Consider the following 20132-nt stretch of genomic DNA (forward strand, 5'->3'; position numbering starts at 1 on the left):
CTCCTGTCCTCGTGGGGGCGGTAACGAGCCACTGAGCCGTCTGTCAAACGCCAGAAAGTAAAAGAAGACGAAATGAGCGAAACTCAAAAAACAGACCTGTTGGTGTTTATGTTTACGTGAACAAACTTGGCACTTGTCTTTTCTTTTCCGTTTCTTTTCCATTTTAATAGTCAGCGAATAGCGTGAACAACACGGTGGAAGAAGCGGAGCGAGGAGTCGTTTTAAACCGGTACTTTACTTTACGTCAGGCTGGTGGTTAGCGAGGCGAGCTATGAGCGCTAGCCGGGTGTTAGCGTCGACAAACGGCAGAAACAAAACCTCGGCTCCCCGGAGCAGGGAGCACCGAGCCCCCGGAGGAGCTAACAAGGTGCTGGCCGGGAGGAACCAGGCGGTGGTGGCGGTGGGAGCCTGGGTGGAGGACGGTCGAGACTTCCTGGAGCATCCGGCGGTAAGTTTGGGATTTAAAGGCTAATCACCAGCTGGTTTGTGTCGTGTTGTTGCCAGGCGCCGCAGAGACGGTTACGTTAGTGGAGATGATCAGATTAGGACGATTTGTCAGTGTGTTTTCAGGTTAACTAGCTGTTAAAAGTATTTTGTTGACAGTAGATTGACCTAACGGGGGCATATAATGTGTAATTCCCATCTAATTTTGACAGATGTTTAAAAAATATGACTGGAAACTACTGTCAAAATCCAGCAGGTGTGGTGTGCAGAGCTTGTATTGAGTGACCCAGGGGGACTTTCTACAAAGGAGGAGATATCAATACTTTTCAAATTGGGATATTTTATCTATTATATTGAATGACATTTTACTGAAGAAAGTGTTCAGTTTGACATCATGGGTTTTTATTAAATTTAGATTGGTAGGTAACAGTTTTATCCACTTAAAATGAAATGTACAATACAATTAAGTGCAGATTTTTCAATAGACATTCAATACTTTCTGATGGCACTTATGCAAACACCACCTGTGCTCTCATTACAGTATTAAAATACTAACCATGTCAGGTCACAGGATATTTTAACATCCCCCTAACCACATGTTCAGACTTGACTGGGAAGGACTGGTTTTAGATACTAAGACAGACTGGCTTATCATTGTTTTTTCAAGGTTTTATGGTTTGGGTTGTTTTTATGTCCCACTTCAAAAATTATAACATTGGAATGAGAATACCAAAATGAGTACCTATTAAAGTAAAATGTCAGACAGTTGAGTAATTATTGGAGCTCCTAGGACTGTTATTCAGACATGTCCTTGAATTCAAAGGTATATTATCAGACATATCCTTACCATAGAGGAAGTGAAATAGTCAGTACAGGACAGGACAGTAGCCCCTGCCATTGTCGTATTAATATCGTATTAATTAGGATTAGTGTTACACCCCTTGTATCTATCTACACAGCCAGTTGAAACGTGTTGCACTGTTTGTCTCTTCTAATCACTGTTGGCAGAGGATTGGGGCAGGTTGAAGGAGCTAACTCTACAAAGTCACATTAATTTAGACTGCTGGTTGATTCCTAAGTAACAAAGACAGTTTTTCCCTGTCTTGGTTTTAGGCTCTTGCTCTGTTAACTGAGGAGCTCCAGGCAGAAAGGAGGAGGGAGACTGAAGAGAGCCTGCGGCGATTTCAAGATGAAGTGCGCCACCGTGTGGCACAGCGAACCCAAGTCTTCAAGAAGAGACAGCAGCCTCAGACAGAAACAATGGTAAGGGGGCAACGTTATTTGGACTGATTTCGATTAACTTATGAAACATTTAGTCTATAGAGTTTCTCATACTATTCCTATAAAAATTGTTTTCTCTAACCAACAATCCAAAATGTAAAGATATTTGGTTTAGGTTGATGTAAAATACATTAAAAATGACAGTTGTCCATGTTGCTGTTGACCCTATATCACTGTGTTTACCTTTGTCCAGGTCAAATCTGACAGGAGAACCCCACAACCACAGTATCATTTCCAGACCCACCCTGTGTCTGTCGGTGAGAGGGTGATGCCTTCACGACAGCGGGTGATGGAGGGGAGCGCTCAAGAGGTGAGGCAGATTTTCACTCTGGAGCATAGTTGGAAAAATGAAGCTGTGGCATTATAACATCATGTTTTGTTTACTGTTTTGATTAAAGTTCAGTAACAGCTGTCTTTCGCTCCCTTAAACCTTTATTTCACCTGCTTCTGTGTCCACTGCTGGTGACTAAGTTGGTGACTAAGAGAGAGCAGCAGCGCTACAAAAAGTGCTATGTGAAAATAATCGTAGCGACTGGCTGTCTTGTTTTTTATGTGGCTACAGTTTGAGGAAGCCGCTTCCTTTGTTAACATGACAGTGAACCTGTGCACAAAGTCAGAAAGAAAGAAATGGTTTTCTCTTCTTGATGTGAAAGAAGCTGACTTGCCAGCACAAAGCTCTGACCTCAGCCCCACTCGACACCTCTGGGATGAGTTGGAACTCCAACTGTCAACCAGACTTTATCACCCAACATCACTCTCTGACCTTGTTAGTGCTTTCGTGTCTGAATAGGAACAAATCGTTGCAGCAGGGTTTAAAAGTGTAGACAAAGGTCTGAAACCACAACAGTGAAAGGTGCTACAGCAGGAAATGAGTGGCTGTGGTTTTAGAAAGTTGTATTTAACTATTCTGTTGACAGAAGTTGTAATGTATAGCGGATAAATGACCTGAAGTAGCATCTCAGGACGGTTAATGATATATTTAAGGTAATTAAAAACAGTGTCACCTTTGCATAATATATCCACCAGAGAGTGCAGTACATGTCTTGGCACTAAATCAAAATACGCCATCAGTTTTTCTATAACTTTAACATAGCAATTTTGTAGTACTCGTCTCTTGCCTCTTTCATGTGATTGATTAAATGCTCCCCAGGGACTGAGCGAGGCTGCTGAGGATCATGCTGCAGTCCCACACGTCCTCTATTGTGCCCTTGTGATGTACAGTCAGCCTTATGTGGTCCTTTTAAATCTCTGCAGTGTGTGTTGTGTTTTTTGTTTTTTTTTGCCATGAGAATGATCCCATTCTTTCCATGTGTGAGTGATAAAATAATGTGACAGTGATTAATCTGGAGAGTTATTTATTTCCATCCTTGTCCAGACTACTGAAGGCATGAGGCAGGTCAGACTCAGGCTGGCCGCCTGTCGCACCATCCCACATGGGGAAATGACGTCAGACCTTCCTGCAGGCAAACGGAACATCTCTTCAACCAGTCATGTGAGCTTCTGTGTCTCACACTAGTTCCTCTTTTTTTTTTACAATTTATAAGTCTAATAATTGTGTGTGTAGATGTTGTTGCGCGTTCAATGTATATAAAAAATCACTGGATCTGCACTCAACAGACGGCTACATCTCACATGCTGCGAGCAGAGCAGGAGCTGGAAGAAGAGGACACTCAGGGGGAGGAAGAGGAGGAAGAGGGAGATGATAATTTCCTCACCAGTGAACATGAATGTCCCCTCGTTCAGCAGAAGGTTGATAAATATGCAGGATGCAGCTGTGGCACTTTTTTCTTATCATGGTTCACTCCCTGTTGATGTCTTTCAGTGAGAAAATTCCCAAGGCTCACTGAAGCCTGTGACACGATAGTCAGTGGGAAATCTGCTCAAGCTTAAAGTGAAGGAATGTCTTAAAAGATAAAAGTTCTGTGCTGTGTTTTTGCCCATGTGATGTTTCTCTATACCAAAGATGGCATTTAATGTGGACAATTAATAACTTTGGCCTCAGCAGAGCTGAAAAACTCAAATATTCTCCAACTGGGTTCACTGGGCCCATAAACCCCAATTGTTAAAAACATTACAGTTATGATGATGATTATGATATTGCCCTTAAACAGCTGACAGAGTCTAAATAGAAATATAAAACCAGGGCATGTTTTATTATTGTTGAGTTTATTGTACATAGTTGTGAGTTATGACATCATGGAAGTATTCAAGGTTAATGCTAAGTGCATCTTCCGTTTTCCTTCTAACATCTTGTGATTCACAGATCCAGGTCAAAGGGAACCAAAACGATAAACAGTGCAGTTTATTCCTGGCTTCATTTAGCTACACTTTAACTTGGATGCTGACTGGTTATGAATGTTGAGTTGAGTCAAACCCAAATGTGATTTTGATGTGTTTTAAAGCATCAAAAACAATTTGATCATTAAATTAAAGATAAAGGGAAAGGCTCAAGTTAGCAGCTAGGTGTATTCACAACACTTAGTCCAAATCTCCTGACTCTGTTCTGGTTGTATGCATGTTTCAGGTGAGTGAGTATGCACCGTGGGAGACGTACAACTCACACCCTGGTCCTGGTTTGAAGTCCAACCTTGGCGAGCCCCACGTCCTGTGGCCTCTTACCGACCAAGAGGAATTGAAAAGACAGGTACTTATGAGACGACTACATGACGCTTTGACTTCAAACTCTGTCAAACCAGATGTTACAGATGCTGTGTGCTCTTTTCCGCAGCGTCAGTCTCAGTTCCTGATGCATCGGCGTCACTTCATGAACATAGAGAGAGAGTTGGTGAAGGAGAACAAGCAGCACAGGAAACACCTGAAGAAAACAGCAAGGTGACCACAGCAATTTTATCTGTATCACTTCTTCTTATGTGTTATAATGTTTTTATGGCCCAAATGTGTGAATACAGGCTCACTTTTGATCATTTCTAACATACAACAGTGGTGATGAGTGTTGCTTTGTTATTATTTTTGCTAAAATATGGCCCAGTACTGTATGCTTAACAAGCAGACTGCAAACTAAAATTGCATGTGAGCACTCGGCCTCAGTGAAAGTCTCCTCCCAAATGTTCCTGTCCTCACTGAAGGATCAAAGCAGAGAAAGAACAGATTCGTCTGGAGGAAGAGAGAAAGTTGGAGGCAGTTCGGCAGCTGGCGGAGGCCAGACAGAGGCTGGAGGAGAGAGAGCTGCTAATTCTGGAGCGTCTGAAGCTGGAGGAGGAGGAGAGAGCTGCGGAGCTGCAGAGGAGAAAAAAGGAGGAGAAGGGGAAAGTGACTACGAGGTAATTACAGGAGGTTCATTTGGCAAAGCTTGAATGTGTCGCTACTGCAAGTTTCTCTGTGAAAAATAAGATGAGAGTGAAAGTAAGAAGGAAGAACTCTTTATACTGAGTATCAAAATATGATGCAGTGAATTGTCCACTGCTTGGATTTCAGTAGATCCTCAATAAAAAGTAATTGGATTGATTTGAAATTTTAATTGGAATATAGCTTATGACATATTAAGTAACTATCCTTTACACTTAAATATATAAAGTAAATATTTATTAACCATATGATATATTAAACCACATTGTGGTCTTACAGAATAATAATTGTTATCACTACATCTTGGTCAGCTTTGGACCATTTTGCATCATTAGGGCTCATGTTGCACTTGTTTACAATTACAGACCAGTCACATGTACTCTCATTTTTTAATGTCAGTATGAACACAAACCACACCAGAGCTAAAATATAAAGGTGCTTCATTTTTTTTTTGCCAAACACCAAATAGCCCAAACTACAGGTTCACACTAAAATAAGTGTAATGGCTCCTGAAGCAAAAGTTGCCCTGATAAACAGGATGATTTTAACTCCGGGCAGGTTCATTGAGGCTCTGAGAGCTCAGATGAAAGAGCGACTGTCTCAGGAGAAACTGGAGCTTCCTCCTCTCTGCTGCTGTGGCTCCTCATTCTGGGACTCCCACCCCAACACCTGTGCTAACAACTGTGTCTTCTACAACAATCCCAAAGGTACTGCACACACTCCTCACTCTCTGCTTTATTTGAACTATACATGAAAACATAAAAAAAAAAAAAACTGAAGTCACATTTGTCTCTTCCACAGCATACGTCCAGGCGTTACATTCAACAATGCAGAGTTTGGATTTACGTTAAAGGAAGTTATGAACTGCACATTTGGAAGAAAAAGAGTCATCACTGTTCTCATGTACAACCTCACAGAGCCACTAGCACGGGTGATTTTAGTTATTTAATATAATCTGTTTTATGCTGCATCAAATGAATTCATTTTTAGTTTATTTATTGATAATAAAGGGATGTGATTGTGAGGATACTTCTTACATTTACTCAGTGAAGTCAAGTTTACATGATTAGTAAAGTATCAGGGAGTAAGTATGTGTACATGTGTAAACTTGAGAATGTTCTTTTTTTTGTATTAGAGGATTTGCTGGTCATTGTGTGAAAATAACCTGCCATGGTCATAGTAGTCTAAAAAATAAACTAAATTATCACGCTCTTTAATGAAGTTATTAATCCATTCTTAATAAGAACAATTGTGAAAGTCTTAACAGCCTTGATGTTTATCTCTAGCAGCATGTGCCACATTGGGATTGTCTAGTATTGTCATTTTATATACTGAATACTTGGGTATTTAAAAAAAAAAAATATGTAAGTGAAGTTAGGCTTCATAGATGGAAATGACAGCATCATTAACTACAGCCTCCAAAATGATCATACATTAAATTATGTATGATTTTATTTGCAAGAATGTGACCTAAATATTAAAAGTCCATGAAAATTAAATACAAATAGAATATTGCACCACATTAAGATGTAATTAATGAACAAGCAAATTAGTAATATTCAACAGAAGAACCTGAGCCATATGTGGGCCATGTTTGTGGTCACACACCCCAGAATGGACTTTGTTTGAACCAATAGGTCAATAGGTCACTCACAGTTGAAAAATAGTAATTTATGAAAAACACAAGTATTACACTTCGAATGCTATTTATACACAAACTACTAAGGTCAAAAGTTTAACAGTCAGAACTAAATTTACATGATTTTTCACATTAACTCTTATCTATTTCAGTCCCTAAAGTTGACAGTAATTTGCAGATGGTCCCTAACTGTGGGAAGGTGAGCTGTGGTTGCCATGTCCACACACTGACCACCGGCTGCAGCTGTCCGCAGCTGTCCGCAGCCAGGTCCGTCCCAAACGCAAACACCTTTACAGCCGGTGCTCCAGCTGTTTCCGGGTTCGGCGTTACGTTACGCAGGGGGCGGGTCACATGTCCACCGGGAGGCTGCGTCTGGAAAAATATCTATGGAATAAGCGGAGTTTAGTCTAATAATAATTCTTGTTTTCCATTCATAACGGGCACCTTTTTGGGCCGGGCGCGTGTCGCGGCTGTTGGAGGAGGTAGGCTGGCTCTCATGCGCGCGGCGGTACATATAAACTGGCACAGCGCTCACAGTATGGAGGACTGCTGGATGTTTACGAACTGCATCTCTCACCACGAAGCTAAACGGCGGCTGCTTTACTCCTCCAGCACATAGCGTCGGCTGTGGCTGTGGCTGTGTTATTTTATCAGGTTAGTTTTCGGTACATACCACTCGGTGTGCTCCGGTTTCTGCACTTATCAGCCGTTAGTAACACACACACACGCGGCCGGTTCGCTGCCCTCGGTTAGTTAGTTCGCTGGAAAGAAGATAACAAAACCACCACAGCAGTGCCTTTTACTCCTCGATAACTCGGAGGACATGCCGGCTGGGAACAAACTGTGAGCTCTCCTGGATCAAGTTTAACAACAGACGACGACAACAACGAAGAAGCAGAAGATGAAATCGGCCCTGGCCCCCGGCATACGGCTCATCACGTCCTTTTCTCGGGACAGTTGGTGAGTTCCATGAATGACCGAACGCTCCCATTGTTCCCCGACCGTTCCATCGGCTCGGTAATGGAACCGTCGTTACGACAGTTGGAGCTGAGAGGGAGCAGTCGGGCTGTGTGTGTGTTTGTCTGTTAACTTATCTCCCCTCTGTGAATGATTGTCAGAGACACATCGATAAACACACATTCTGCGGACTAGGTTAATTAACGTTATATTGTTACTTTAGGTGTTATAGCCTAATTCATTATTATTTTATTACAGGTTCGATCTCGTTAGTTTTCGCTGGGTTGTTTGCACGCGGCTCAGCTGTTACGGCCACACTAAACTGCCCTTTTAAAAATGTGTCATTTCAGAGCTTCCTCCTTTATCGACTCAGATTTTATCTTCAACCAGTCGATAGGGTCATCGACAAATGCAGCATTTAAGGAATTTGGAGAGACACGGGGCACTTCATTTTAATGAGCTCTGTTAAGTAGCAATAGGCGGAGCAGCAGACACTGGGGGAATAAGTCAGTCACAATCTGGTAAACAGATTAATTAGAAATTTGATAAAATAACTCACAATATCTTTAATTTGGATTATTAATGATTGTTTGATTAATTCCAAGTAAATTCTAGCTATGCTTTGTCACATTTTCTAAATTAATCGGTTAAATTAATCCTCAATTACTCATTATACACCTGTGATTTCTATAAAACATATTCTGTGGTAATGCAGCAGTCTATGTGTTGAAAAGCATTTTCCTATCTGTCTAACGAATGAAATGGGTTTCGTTTATCCAAGTGAAACTCCTTCTCACATGCCAAGTCATGTTTTGAGGCTGTGTGATAAAAAACATAATGAAAAGCCAGAGAAAGCTGACAGTGTCAAGTCATTACAACTCTGAACTCCCTGTAATCTAATGCAACCTAAAACAGTTTTTGAGGAAGTCATATCTGTGATAATATTGTATATTCAGTTCTCTGGAGCTAGTTTCAATGACTCTACGGTCACAAAGTACTGTCACACTCACACTTATGTAGCCTAATTCATTGTGGACTTTTCTCTCCTGTGATTTTTAAGATGTTCTTTTTCTTTTTCGGTCTTAAACAGTTAACTTTTTTTGAAACTTTTGGGGAAGTTCAGACTCCGAGGTTAAATAAAGTGAAATTGAAAACACATAATAAACACCAAAGGCGCAAATTTGACATCTATTGTAAGGACTGAAACCTCTGGACATTTGATGGCTCATTAGGCTATATGTTTTTAATATAAATATTTTATAATGTAACTATAGCTGACAAAGGTACAATAATTTCCATCTTAAATTAATGTAGTATAAGTGTAAACCTAAAATAAAATGTGAATACTTAACTTCCTTCAAACTAGATTTAAGTAGGCTATAGTGTGTTAATTACTTTCTGATGTCAGAGATGAGTTGAGTAAACTCTGATACTGAGAAGTGTCACCACTGTAATAGTACAGTCTCATTAGAAAGGTGTCATTACTCACAGTTCACCCTTTTAGGTGTGAACATTTCACCGGTATTTAATAAGTATACTATGAACTCCACCAATACATGAAGATTATTATTATTATACGTTGACGAAACTCTGTTGTGCGATACTGAGAAGTGTCACCACTCTGTAATAGTGCAGTGCTATTAGAAAGGTGTCATTACTTATGTGTCACCCTGTGCTGCATATGTAATGTGTATGATTTAGGCATGAACATTTCTCCAGTATTTAATGAGTCTGTACTGTGAACTCCACCAGTACATGACTATTATTATAAGTTATTGACTCCCTGTTAATACCAACTATGATCCATGACGTGCAGCTGGTTCCTTATGTTTGTGTTGATGTCTTCTGAGTCATTCATGTTTTCTACGTCAATGGGAAGTTATGAAAATATGAAGCTTCTGATTTTTGTGTTGCAAAAAATTAAGTAGTCAGTTTTTTTATATAGCGTTTTCTTTTTGTATGTTTTCAAACTATCATGTTTTTTTTTTTTTTAGTATCGGTAGTAGTTTTCTTTTTTTGTATTTACAGTCCCTATTCTTTATTTTGTTCTTACAATGTACATCATAAAAAAGAGTATGATGATTTCTACGGTCACATCTCCTCCCTCTCTTTTGCAGGTATCGTGGCTTCATTCTTCTACTCACCTTCCTCTTCTACACAGCCTACCATCTGTCACGGAAACCTATCAGCATTGTGAAGGTAACTGGGACAATTCAATTCCTTTTTATCTACAGTTTTCACTGGATTTCTGTGGGAGCATGAAGTGTGGGTCAAACACTGCCTTTTGGAAATCATGAAAAAAGGCCAAAATGTCTGTCTTGTCCTTTTGTTGCTCCTTTGTTCTTAGCTCAGCATGACACTCAGAGGCACTCAGATATTTTCACCGTAATAGAAAAATAAAACCATTAACACTCAAATTAAAGCAATCATTTGTATTTTGAACATCTTCAACCACTGACTTTTCACAACAAAACATGACGCTTGTCCACTATGTGTCTGAAACCCGTCTCTCATTGTTTTGTTTACATTGTTTCATCTGGTTTCTTTAATGTTTTTCTCTCTGATACTCAGGGTGAGCTGCACAGAAACTGTTCCAACGTCATTCGACCAGCTGACCTCAACATCACCAACAATGCTACCTGGTGTGATTGGGCGCCGTTCGGTATGTCCTGTTCTTGTTGACAACTACAACTTTGATGATAAAAGAGTCTTGTACACTTATTCGCCAGGAGTAAAGATGATACTTTAACTCATTGAGTGCCAGCCCTTTTATAAAATGGTCAGTGACTTGTGCCAGCGTTTCGGGGCATTTTGAGTAATATTTCAAGACCCACAGAATATTTTGTACTATGACTCTGAAAACACAAAATAGCTCAAAGGAAAGAGAAGACTCTCTATTTAATTAGGGAAAAACCATTTGTTTGTACCATGTTCCATTCTTGATTTATCTTATCTGAATAGAGCCTGGTTGCACCAAAAAGACCACTTTTTTTCTAGAAAGCTGAGAAAAATGCATTTATGTGAAAGAGAGTCTCTCAAGAAACGTTTAAATTTTGGCTTCAAAAACATGTAAGACATCTGAAAATTTCATTTCACACTTTTTTTCATTGTACAATGAAAAAAACAAAAAAAACAACTAAAATACAAGTAGGAGTCCTACTCTGCAGAGTGATGCCTGCTCTCCTACTTCCCTGCAGTTGCTGCCCCCTCACCCTCTCCTACCAGAAGTTTAAGTTCTTCCAGTGTGTGCTGGTGAAACTGACCCCTCGACTCTGCGATCCGCTTTCACTTCGGCATTTTGGTACTGATCATCTAGATCAGTTTACCTTTCCTGCCTCCTCCGATCACTTGTTCCAGGCTCTGCCTGTCGTTTTTCTCTAGAAATAGAAACTTTTTCCAATTTTTTAATCTCCGTTCCAATCGCACTCGTCTTCTTCTTCTTCATTTCTTGCTCTGATCTACAGTCTTCTTCGTTCTATGCATCCCAGAAGCCCCAAAATTACTCACAGTGTGCCGACAGCTGACAGAAAACAGTGTTTGACGTATATGTCAATGGCACCCAAGCGTTGTATTTTGATTGACGTATATATACGTCAGTGGCACTCAATGAGTTAATCTCTGTCACCTCTCTAGACCAAGACAACTACCAGACGCTGTTCGGGGTCTTGGATAACTGCTTCCTGGTTGCATATGCCATCGGCATGTTTTTCAGGTTTGTGTATTTGTGTTGCTGGCAAACCTTACCACATATTTGTCTGCGTACATGTGCTACATTGATTCATAATCATTTTCTCGTGGCGTTCACAGTGGGATATTTGGAGAGCGCCTGCCTCTACGATACTACTTGAGTTTTGGGATGCTGTCGAGTGGACTGTTCACATGTCTGTTTGGCCTCGGCTTCTACTGGAACATCCACTCACTGGGGTACTACGCCGTCATCCAGGTAAACACAACAACAGCTCTTGATTGGCTGCGCTGTTCTGTTCTGGTCATGACCAATATGACTGTAGAGAAAAATACGGTGTGTTTAAAGATCTGAAACTCTGATGTGTGAGCAAACTTTATCCAGCTGTTCTGAATTTCGAAAACAACCTGTCAACACCTTGCAATCTCATTAACTGACTTGCTGTTTAGTCTTCAAGCAAAGAACCGCACTTACTACACCTAACTACATCTGCCTGCACTGTAGCCCGAGACTCTGCACAAAATGCCCAATGGATGGATAAACTTTTGTATGAAATCACATACTCACAGCACCATTTAAAAATCCAATCTAATGTTGTGTAAAAATGTCAAAGCTTCTTTTTGATTATGTAAATTGCATCTTTGACTAGTGTAAGTTTGTGAGTGACAGTTGGATCATCATTATGTTTACGTTTAGAAAGGCATTAACCCTTTTTAACCATGTGCAGAATTCAGATGATTTGACCTCGTCCATTTGGCAGGCACCAAACATCCCATTAGCACAGACAGAGGAAGCACAGAGATCAGCTTGGCTGTTAATTGCTAACTCAACACCAAATGTGGAGGAAATGACCATTTCTCCCTTTGTGTGCTTACACACTCAGTGCTTCAGGCGCTATCAGATGAGTGTTGTTGTTTCACTTCAGTTTTTGTTTAATTTCTGTTCGACCAATAAAACCCCCCATCTGTGCACTGAGTAACAGAGTGCACTGTTGTGGTGTATTATTACTTTATGGTGGGAATCGAGCTCACAGTCATATTTCAGTCGTGGAAGAGCTCAGGGGGAAGTTAGAAGAGTTAGGAATTTATTTGGCACAGGCTCCTTTCACATCTTATGTAGTAAGGTTACAACTAATGATAATTTTCCTGTTTTACTCATTTAGTCGAAGTTTAGTCCCGGTTAAAGGGATGTCTGCAAATTGGTTGTTTTCTCTAACCCACAGCACAAAACCCAAAGTTACTCAATTTACAGTTACACTTAACACAGAACAACAGCCAGAAAAGTATGTTACTTAGCTTCACACCAACACATGACCCTCTCTCCCTCGCTCTCTGTTTCTTGTCGCCACATTCCACACGTAAATTCACAACCTCTGGAGAAACTATAATTATAAATTTTAGTCATTCTATATATAATATGTACTCAAACTTTCACTGGTAAGAGCTGTCATTGGAAAGTTTTTAAAGAAAAATGCATTTAAGACTGAAGCACCTTAGCTATCATTTATCTAATGTATCTGTTAATAATCTTTTTGCCCAATTACAGGTGTGATCACTCTCAGCCTTGTGGTTAGTACGGACCTCGTTTGTCATCTTTTGCCTTTTAAACGTCTAGAGATCTCACAGGGGCTTAGTCAGGTTTTACTCAGATATCACATGACTCACCACAGCATCATATGACTGCAGGCATGCAGTCTGGGCTTATATAGGAGTCTGGTGAGGGAATGTGAACAAGCACTGCACCACTGGTCTCCTCCCATCCTCCTTTACATGTTGAATTTGTCTCAGGGCTTTGACATTTACCATTAATGAGGTTCTTCACCTTCATTCATAGATTAACACAGGCTGGTTTCTCCCTCTGTCGGCTTCACTCTGCAGGTCCTGAACGGGCTGGTGCAGACCACTGGTTGGCCGGCGGTGGTGGCTTGTGTCGGCAACTGGTTTGGAAAGGGGAAGTAAGTACTGGAGCATAGTCCTGCTGACTGTGCAGTATTAGACGCCTTTTCTGTTGCTCAGTGACAGACACATGTGCACATTTGTCACGTTTTGAAAGCACAGTGAAATCAAGTTTGACTGAACTCAGCCCATTCACTCCAGATCCATACCCTGAATCTAAACTGCTACTCAATAAGCACCAGGGAGCTCAACAGCTGGTTAAACTGGTTCTTAACAAAGTACAACAACAGTACAAACACAGACACTTGACTTCCCATGCCTGTCTGAACGGGCCCCGCCCTGTTTCTGGCTGGTCAACAGCTGTGTATACATGCACAGAAGAAACCAGGCTACTCAGAGAAATCACACAACATGTTTACTTGCACTGCAATAACCTAGTTACTGTAATGTCTTTGTTTACGTCAAGCTGCTCAGTCCAAAGGTCAGATTTTGCGTTGCAGCTTTACCCTGTGTATGGCTTTTTGTTTTCATTCATATCTTGAAGTTTCAAACTGTCAGGTATTGATCGTTCAAAGACTTGTTCAATGTTTTGAAATCACAATCACAAATACATCTATCTGCACCTCCAAAGCCTTATAATTAAAACATTTCATTTGTTTAATCCATATACAAACAAAACAGCCAGTTTGTGGTTTGGGGAAGTTTGTGTTCAAACCACTTCATTAATCATCATCATAAACATTTGCTGTATTCAAACAGGCACTTGCCCTTCATTAAAACAAGGGGGAAAAGTCCATTAAATGGCTTTTTGAAACCGAACACATATTTCTGAAGCCATGTCTGTCTCCTCCTTCACCTTCTTTAAGTGCTTGTCTTTTGATCAACAGACGTGGGTTCATCATGGGTGTGTGGAACTCTCACACCTCTGTTGGGAACATCTTGGGCTCGCTCATCGCGGGGGCGTTCGTCTCCTCGGCGTGGGGAATGTCCTTCATTGTCCCGGGGATCATCATCGCCTGCACCGGCATCCTCTGCTTCTTCTTCCTCGTTGAGAGTTAGTTTCTAACCCACACACCAAACTCCACTGGGGCAAATCATAGACACAACACACTCGCTGCAGGATCTTGCTTGACCTTATGTTTGGGATTGTAATGGTTTAAACTCAGCTGTCTTCAGCTCTGTCTGTCCACACTGAAGCAGCTGGAAGATTAAAAATGTGTCATATTTATACTGATAAGCCAAACTTTAAAACAAATAAATGTTTTTGTTGTTGTGGCTGATTTGTGTTTATCTGTTGCCTGTTAAAGGGACAACGAGGAGTTTCTATTCGGTTATAAAAAAGTCTCACGTTAATGTGGATGAATCTCCGCTACCCACACTTGTTAATGGGCCCATTTTCGATAAATATATCGTTCTGTCTCTATCGTTATTTTGTTATTATTAGTGGTGGCGGAAATGCTGGTCGAGCCGACCAGCGTTTCCTTCGTGGCGAGTCATGAGAATAACGCAGCCGAATCGCCGTTTATGGTCGGAACTACGACGGTATGTGAACCTCTTTGAATTTCTGATTTTAATTATTGATGAATGAAAACATGAGTCCGTCTTGCGCCGGTCAAAGAAATGTACGGTGCGCGCGGAGGCTCATAAATGTAGTGTGAAAACACTTTGCTTTTCCAAAACTCCTCGTTGTCCCTTTAATATCAGTCAACATTATAACTATAGAACTGTATGTCATTAATTTCCTGTTAAACCTAAACAATGTGTTTGAGTCCTCAGTTGCTCTAGAAAAACATTTCTGATCCCGTCTTTTCCTCTGTGTTATTCAGAACCTGAAGACGTTAACTGCACCACTCCTCAGCACCATGTGAGTTGCACCAAAAACATCCATCACCCTCATTAACCCTTAACAACACTGCCTGGACTCATATCTGTGTGTTTGTGCATAAGGGTGAACAGGAAAAGACAGAAGAGACTGTCGATCGTGTCGACCAAGGTGTCAACGGCAGCATCCTGACTGAACCTCCGGCGATTGTGGAGGACCACACAGAGGCCATCAGCTTCTGTGGGGCTCTCAGTATACCTGTGAGTAGAAACAACTGCTTTAACCCTGTCACCACTGGTGATTACTGATTTATTAGAATTCATCAGTTAATATTGAATCGATAAAAAATATTCAGAATTTGTACTGTTCAAACAGGTTGAAAGATAAACTTTAAAAAAAAACTGCTTTACTATGGCGCCCTCTGGTGGTGTCATCAGGAACAACACTGTAATGTCAGGATTGTAAATTAAACTGAGTAAAAATATATCTTTAAAAAACTCATTAAGGGGTGCCGTGGGTTGAACAGGCACCCCATGTGCAGAGGCTACAGTCCTCGCTGCAGTCAACCCCAGTTCGAATCCCGCATCGGGTGGCCCTTTACTGCATGTCATACTGTACCCCCTTTCTCTGCCTCCCCATATCCTATCAAATAAAGGCAAACCCCCCCCCCAAAATATACTTACAAAAAAAACAAATCATTCCCATACTTCTGAGTGAGAGGTCATGTAAAAAAGTATTGATTAGGTATCGATGAAGAAGATCCAGGATTCAAATTTTCACTTGGGTTCAGAATGTCACATATGATACTCAGCTTTAGTGACGCCGTGTGAAACCATGAGGTTACTTTCTTCCCTGTTTGTCTCACTGAGAATTGTTGCATGGTAACAATGAAAACATGTTGAGATGAGGATTTGTGCTGCTTCGTGTCTCACAGGGAGTGATGGAGTTCTCTCTCTGTCTGCTGTTTGCCAAGCTGGTCAGCTACACCTTCCTGTACTGGCTGCCTCTCTACATCTCAAATGTTGGTCAGTGTTCACTCACAGACTTTATTCTTATCCCATATTAACATTTTCATTCACATTATTTTGAGTATTTTATCAAGATGTTTATGTCTTTATTTTCATTTTCAGCACATTTTGAGGCAAAAGAAGCAGGAGACATGTCGACACTGTTTGATGTCGGAGGAATTATGGGTAAGTTTTACATTCAAACATTGAAATAAGTTGCTTACACGGCCATCTGTCTGTTACTGGGTTTGACTGACAGGACAGGACTTGGACAGATTGGTTCCCTTCATGCCTGAATGCTCACCCGTAATACATTTCCATCTTGACAGCAGGTGTCTGAATTTCACCAGTCCAATTTCAGCAATCTTGACATGACTGAACTCGGAAACTGACAGTTTGGAAATAAAATATTGAAATCAGTTAAATTATTAATTAATTAAATTTCCCAACCCAACTATATAGTTGTCTGTAGGATTCCCATCGCGTCTGCACTAAGTCTCTTATCAGCAGCCAGGAGGATGATATGGTGTCTCATCTCTTACCCAAATGAACCCAATCAGACTCTCTGACAGCAAGATGATCAAAATCTCTCATTAACTGCAGCTCTATTTAAAATTAATCTCATAGTCTTGTGTTTACTTTTAATTTCAATTTATTATAATCATAACACTGCGTGAAGCTATTCTGTAACTGGCTACGTGTTGTGCATACAGGAGGCATTTTGGCAGGCGTTGTGTCCGACTACACCGGTGGGAGAGCGACAACCTGCTGCATCATGCTGCTTCTCGCGGCCCCCATGGTGAGCCTCACCTCAGAATAAATAGCGACAATGATCATCAACAAAAAACACAGATTCTCAGTGCTGTGTGATGTCTGCTGATTGTTCTTTTCGTGTTCTAGCTTTTCCTCTATAATTACATTGGACAGAGGAGTCTTGGTACAACAATTGGTGAGTGTATCTACCTTTTGATGTTAATGACTTCTCACATTGTATTACTCACCGCCAGATACAAAGAAAGACTGTTACCATTAAAAAAGATATTATGAATCATTAACTTACAGGGAAAACAGCAAATCAAATCTAATAAATGAGGCAGTTGCTAACGATATCAGGTTATAGGATTAAAATGAAAGTTGGTTTATTTCCAGATAACATGGAAAGACGTTTATAATTAAAAAAGGTAAAAATGTGTGGTGAATGTTAAAGCTTTTTAACCTCGAGGTGTTTGTCCATGTGTAGCTATGCTGCTGGTATGTGGAGGCCTTGTGAACGGACCGTACGCCCTCATCACTACTGCTGTATCTGCTGACCTGGTAGGCATCATGGGAAATAGTTTTTTTTGTTTTATGTCCTTTCAGTCTGTTAAGCTTTAAAGAAACATCCAACATACACAACAAGTCTTTTCTGTAATCCTACTCACATGTAGTGGATCGAAATGTGAACTGTAAACAGCCCGGCTTCTACTTACATGACGTGTTTGTTGTAACAGGGAACACATGAGAGTCTGAGAGGAAACTCCAGGGCGCTGTCGACGGTAACGGCAATTATTGATGGGACTGGTTCAGTGGGTATGTAATGTATTTAGGTTTTTGATGTTATGTTCAAACACTGAATAGACAGGATTCAGTTTATTAATTAAATTAAAATATATGAATCTCTGCAGGAGCTGCACTGGGTCCTCTGTTAGCTGGTGTCATTTCTCCCTCTGGCTGGAACAACGTCTTCTACATGCTCATCTCCGCTGACGTCTTGGCCTGCCTGGTAAGAAACAAAACTTTATTTACAAAACTTTAAACACAAAAACCACTTCTTGTAGTTGTGTAATGACACCTGTTGTTTGCTTTTCTTCAGTTTTTGTCCAGGCTTGTTTACAAGGAAGCTCAGGGTTGGTGTGGACGTGCTAGTCGAGTCAGAGGGTGAGTATCACCAAAGGTTTTAATCACAACAATGGCCTTAGTGTGTTTTTTCAAAGTTTACTTTTCTTACGTTAATTTCAGGGAATCCCTCGAACTACTTCCTGGCCGGGCATTAAAACCATGACAAAAACTGCATATTTATTTACTGCATATTTATCAAATGTTTAAAAATAGCTGGTGAGGATTTTAACAATACAATAAAAACCCAAGTTAAGAAATGTATTTTTTATTTGTGTGATTATAAACACGATGTCATTCATTTTTCCTTTGGAAAGGAGATTTCAGCCACTGTTGGAAAGTGCTATAAATTCTTCTGGAACTTGTCAAACTCTTTTCAATAATTAATGAAATAACCTCATTCGCTTAGTTGGGAAGGGAGGAGGTGGGAGAAACAGAGAAACTTCTCCCTATAAAATTAAAAATGGTCCTCGAACCTCCTTGTATGATTATAAAGGATTGATTTTACTTTTAAACTAAAGCACTCAGGTCACAGAGTAATACACACAGTCTGTATTCAGAAACTGTGCCGTTAAAAAAAAGAAAAAGAGCTGCCAGAACTTCTGTAACTTTGTGATGTCACAACAAAGGAGTCGCCTCCCTCACCCATGACCTAAGACCCGGCCACCTGGACCAACTGTCCAGGCTTGCAGGATTTTATTTACCTGAAATCTGATTTATTTGTGTTCAACAACTTAAAAAAGAAATGAGTGAAGTCCCTAAAATGTCAAATTATTCCTCAAAGGAGGAAAAAAGGAAGTTTATTAACTTAATATCTCAAACCATCTGGCCATCCAAACACAAACTGAAGATCTGAAGCGGTGATATTGTATCAGTCCTACTAAAACCAATAAAAACTTCTTATTAATTCAATGTTTCATTGCAGGTACAAAGAAATCTGAATTACTCACTCAAACTGAGCAACAAACACATGAAAGAGGGAAACAATGCTCAAACTGACCTCATACAGTGGACGACGTGTCTCCATTGTGTCTGAATGGACATCGGACCATCAGTGGAAGATTCAAGTCACTGAACAAATGACTGAAGCTTTCGGACAAACTTCTTATTGTAATACAGCGAGAAATGTGTCTTTATAGAGACACAGATTTTTTTATGAACAATCTGATCACTGACTTTTATTATTCTTTTATCATTAAAATGTATATTCTGTGCCTTTTCTTAACTTTGTCTTCTTCTATCTTACCTGCATCTTCACAACACTCATCGTCTCAGGAAATATTTTACTATGTCTATTCTCCTCTCACTGTTTTATTTAGTAAAACAATTATTTTTAGACATGTTTGGCTACAGTGGCTGAGCGCAGTCCTCTAACCCAGTTATACAACAGCTTTTCACTGTATAGCTACAGAGGAAACATCCTTGTTTTGAAATCCTCACCAAACAATCCCGCAGATCTGTCGGATCTGGATTAAAGCGGTACTAAAGAACTTTAAGTTTTGGTTGAGTTTGGCGGCGCCAGTGGCCCAAAGCGGTAGTGTTTTGCCTGAAGGAAGACTCCATTTCCCATGAGCACTAGCGCGTAGCGCCGTAAACATCCTGATCTCCCGGTGCATGGAAATTAACAGAAGATGTCCAAACTAAGTTTCTGTTACCAGCGGATCATTTCACAGTAAACACACATGCACAATCCGACGGAAAGGTGCCGCATTGCTGCTCCCTCCTCGTCATGACTCGCGAAAGTGAAAGTGAAACTTAAGTGAGAGCCGGGTTCCTACCATGCACCTCAAAGCTGCTTAGTGCCAGTGAAGGCGATACAGACCCCCTCAGGCCATGACAGAGGTGTCATTCAACCTGTTGTAAGTCGATGTACCATCACAAAAGTTATGAAAATATTATATGATGGTTGAAAAGTTCCTTAGTGTTGGTTTAATATCTGAATCTGCACTAAACTGTACTGTCATAGATCCAAACACCACAAACATGTCTCTTGTGTCAAACAACAATGAATCAGACAATTTTCAAAAAAGAGATTAAACATTTTCTGGATCCACACCTTTCTCCCATTAATGGCTGGTTCTTGGTTTTGTAGGGGTTTTTTTTGCGCAATCCTGCCACCAAACAAACAAATATGAAACATCTCCTTGGTTTAGGTACAAGGGAAAAAAGTAAAACTCAGGACAAACACATTTTGTTTAATGACGGTAAATACAACCTATTA

The 20132-nt window shown here is 40.4% G+C and overlaps 2 protein-coding genes across 3 annotated transcripts; both read left to right on the plus strand.

Moving 5' to 3' along the window:
* Positions 1–20: 20 nt before the first annotated feature.
* Positions 21–6229, plus strand: ccdc15 (coiled-coil domain containing 15). The gene is made up of 10 exons (XM_085798185.1): positions 21–448; positions 1558–1707; positions 1919–2035; positions 3101–3217; positions 3343–3474; positions 4250–4369; positions 4454–4557; positions 4812–5006; positions 5590–5738; positions 5833–6229. The coding sequence occupies exons 1-10, from the start codon at positions 272–274 to the stop codon at positions 5880–5882; spliced, it is 1311 nt and encodes a 436-aa protein (XP_085654311.1). The 5' UTR covers positions 21–271; the 3' UTR covers positions 5883–6229.
* A 778-nt stretch (positions 6230–7007) lies between these two features.
* Positions 7008–19125, plus strand: slc37a2 (solute carrier family 37 member 2). 2 transcript variants are annotated; one of them, XM_085798186.1, is made up of 18 exons: positions 7008–7630; positions 9745–9826; positions 10199–10289; positions 11261–11339; positions 11435–11570; positions 13190–13266; positions 14095–14261; positions 15034–15071; positions 15155–15289; positions 15964–16054; positions 16160–16222; positions 16750–16835; positions 16937–16985; positions 17277–17350; positions 17527–17605; positions 17701–17798; positions 17889–17953; positions 18837–19125. In XM_085798186.1, the coding sequence occupies exons 1-18, from the start codon at positions 7572–7574 to the stop codon at positions 18850–18852; spliced, it is 1485 nt and encodes a 494-aa protein (XP_085654312.1). In that variant the 5' UTR covers positions 7008–7571; the 3' UTR covers positions 18853–19125. The 2 variants fall into 2 exon arrangements, with proteins under 2 accessions (XP_085654312.1, XP_085654314.1); XM_085798188.1 differs by lacking the exon at positions 18837–19125 and having other exon boundaries at positions 17889–17957.
* Positions 19126–20132: the final 1007 nt, after the last annotated feature.

This window comes from Trachurus japonicus, chromosome 14 (assembly GCF_045865225.1).
Source record: "Trachurus japonicus isolate A0001 chromosome 14, Traja_1.0".
Lineage (NCBI taxonomy): Eukaryota > Metazoa > Chordata > Actinopteri > Carangiformes > Carangidae > Trachurus > Trachurus japonicus.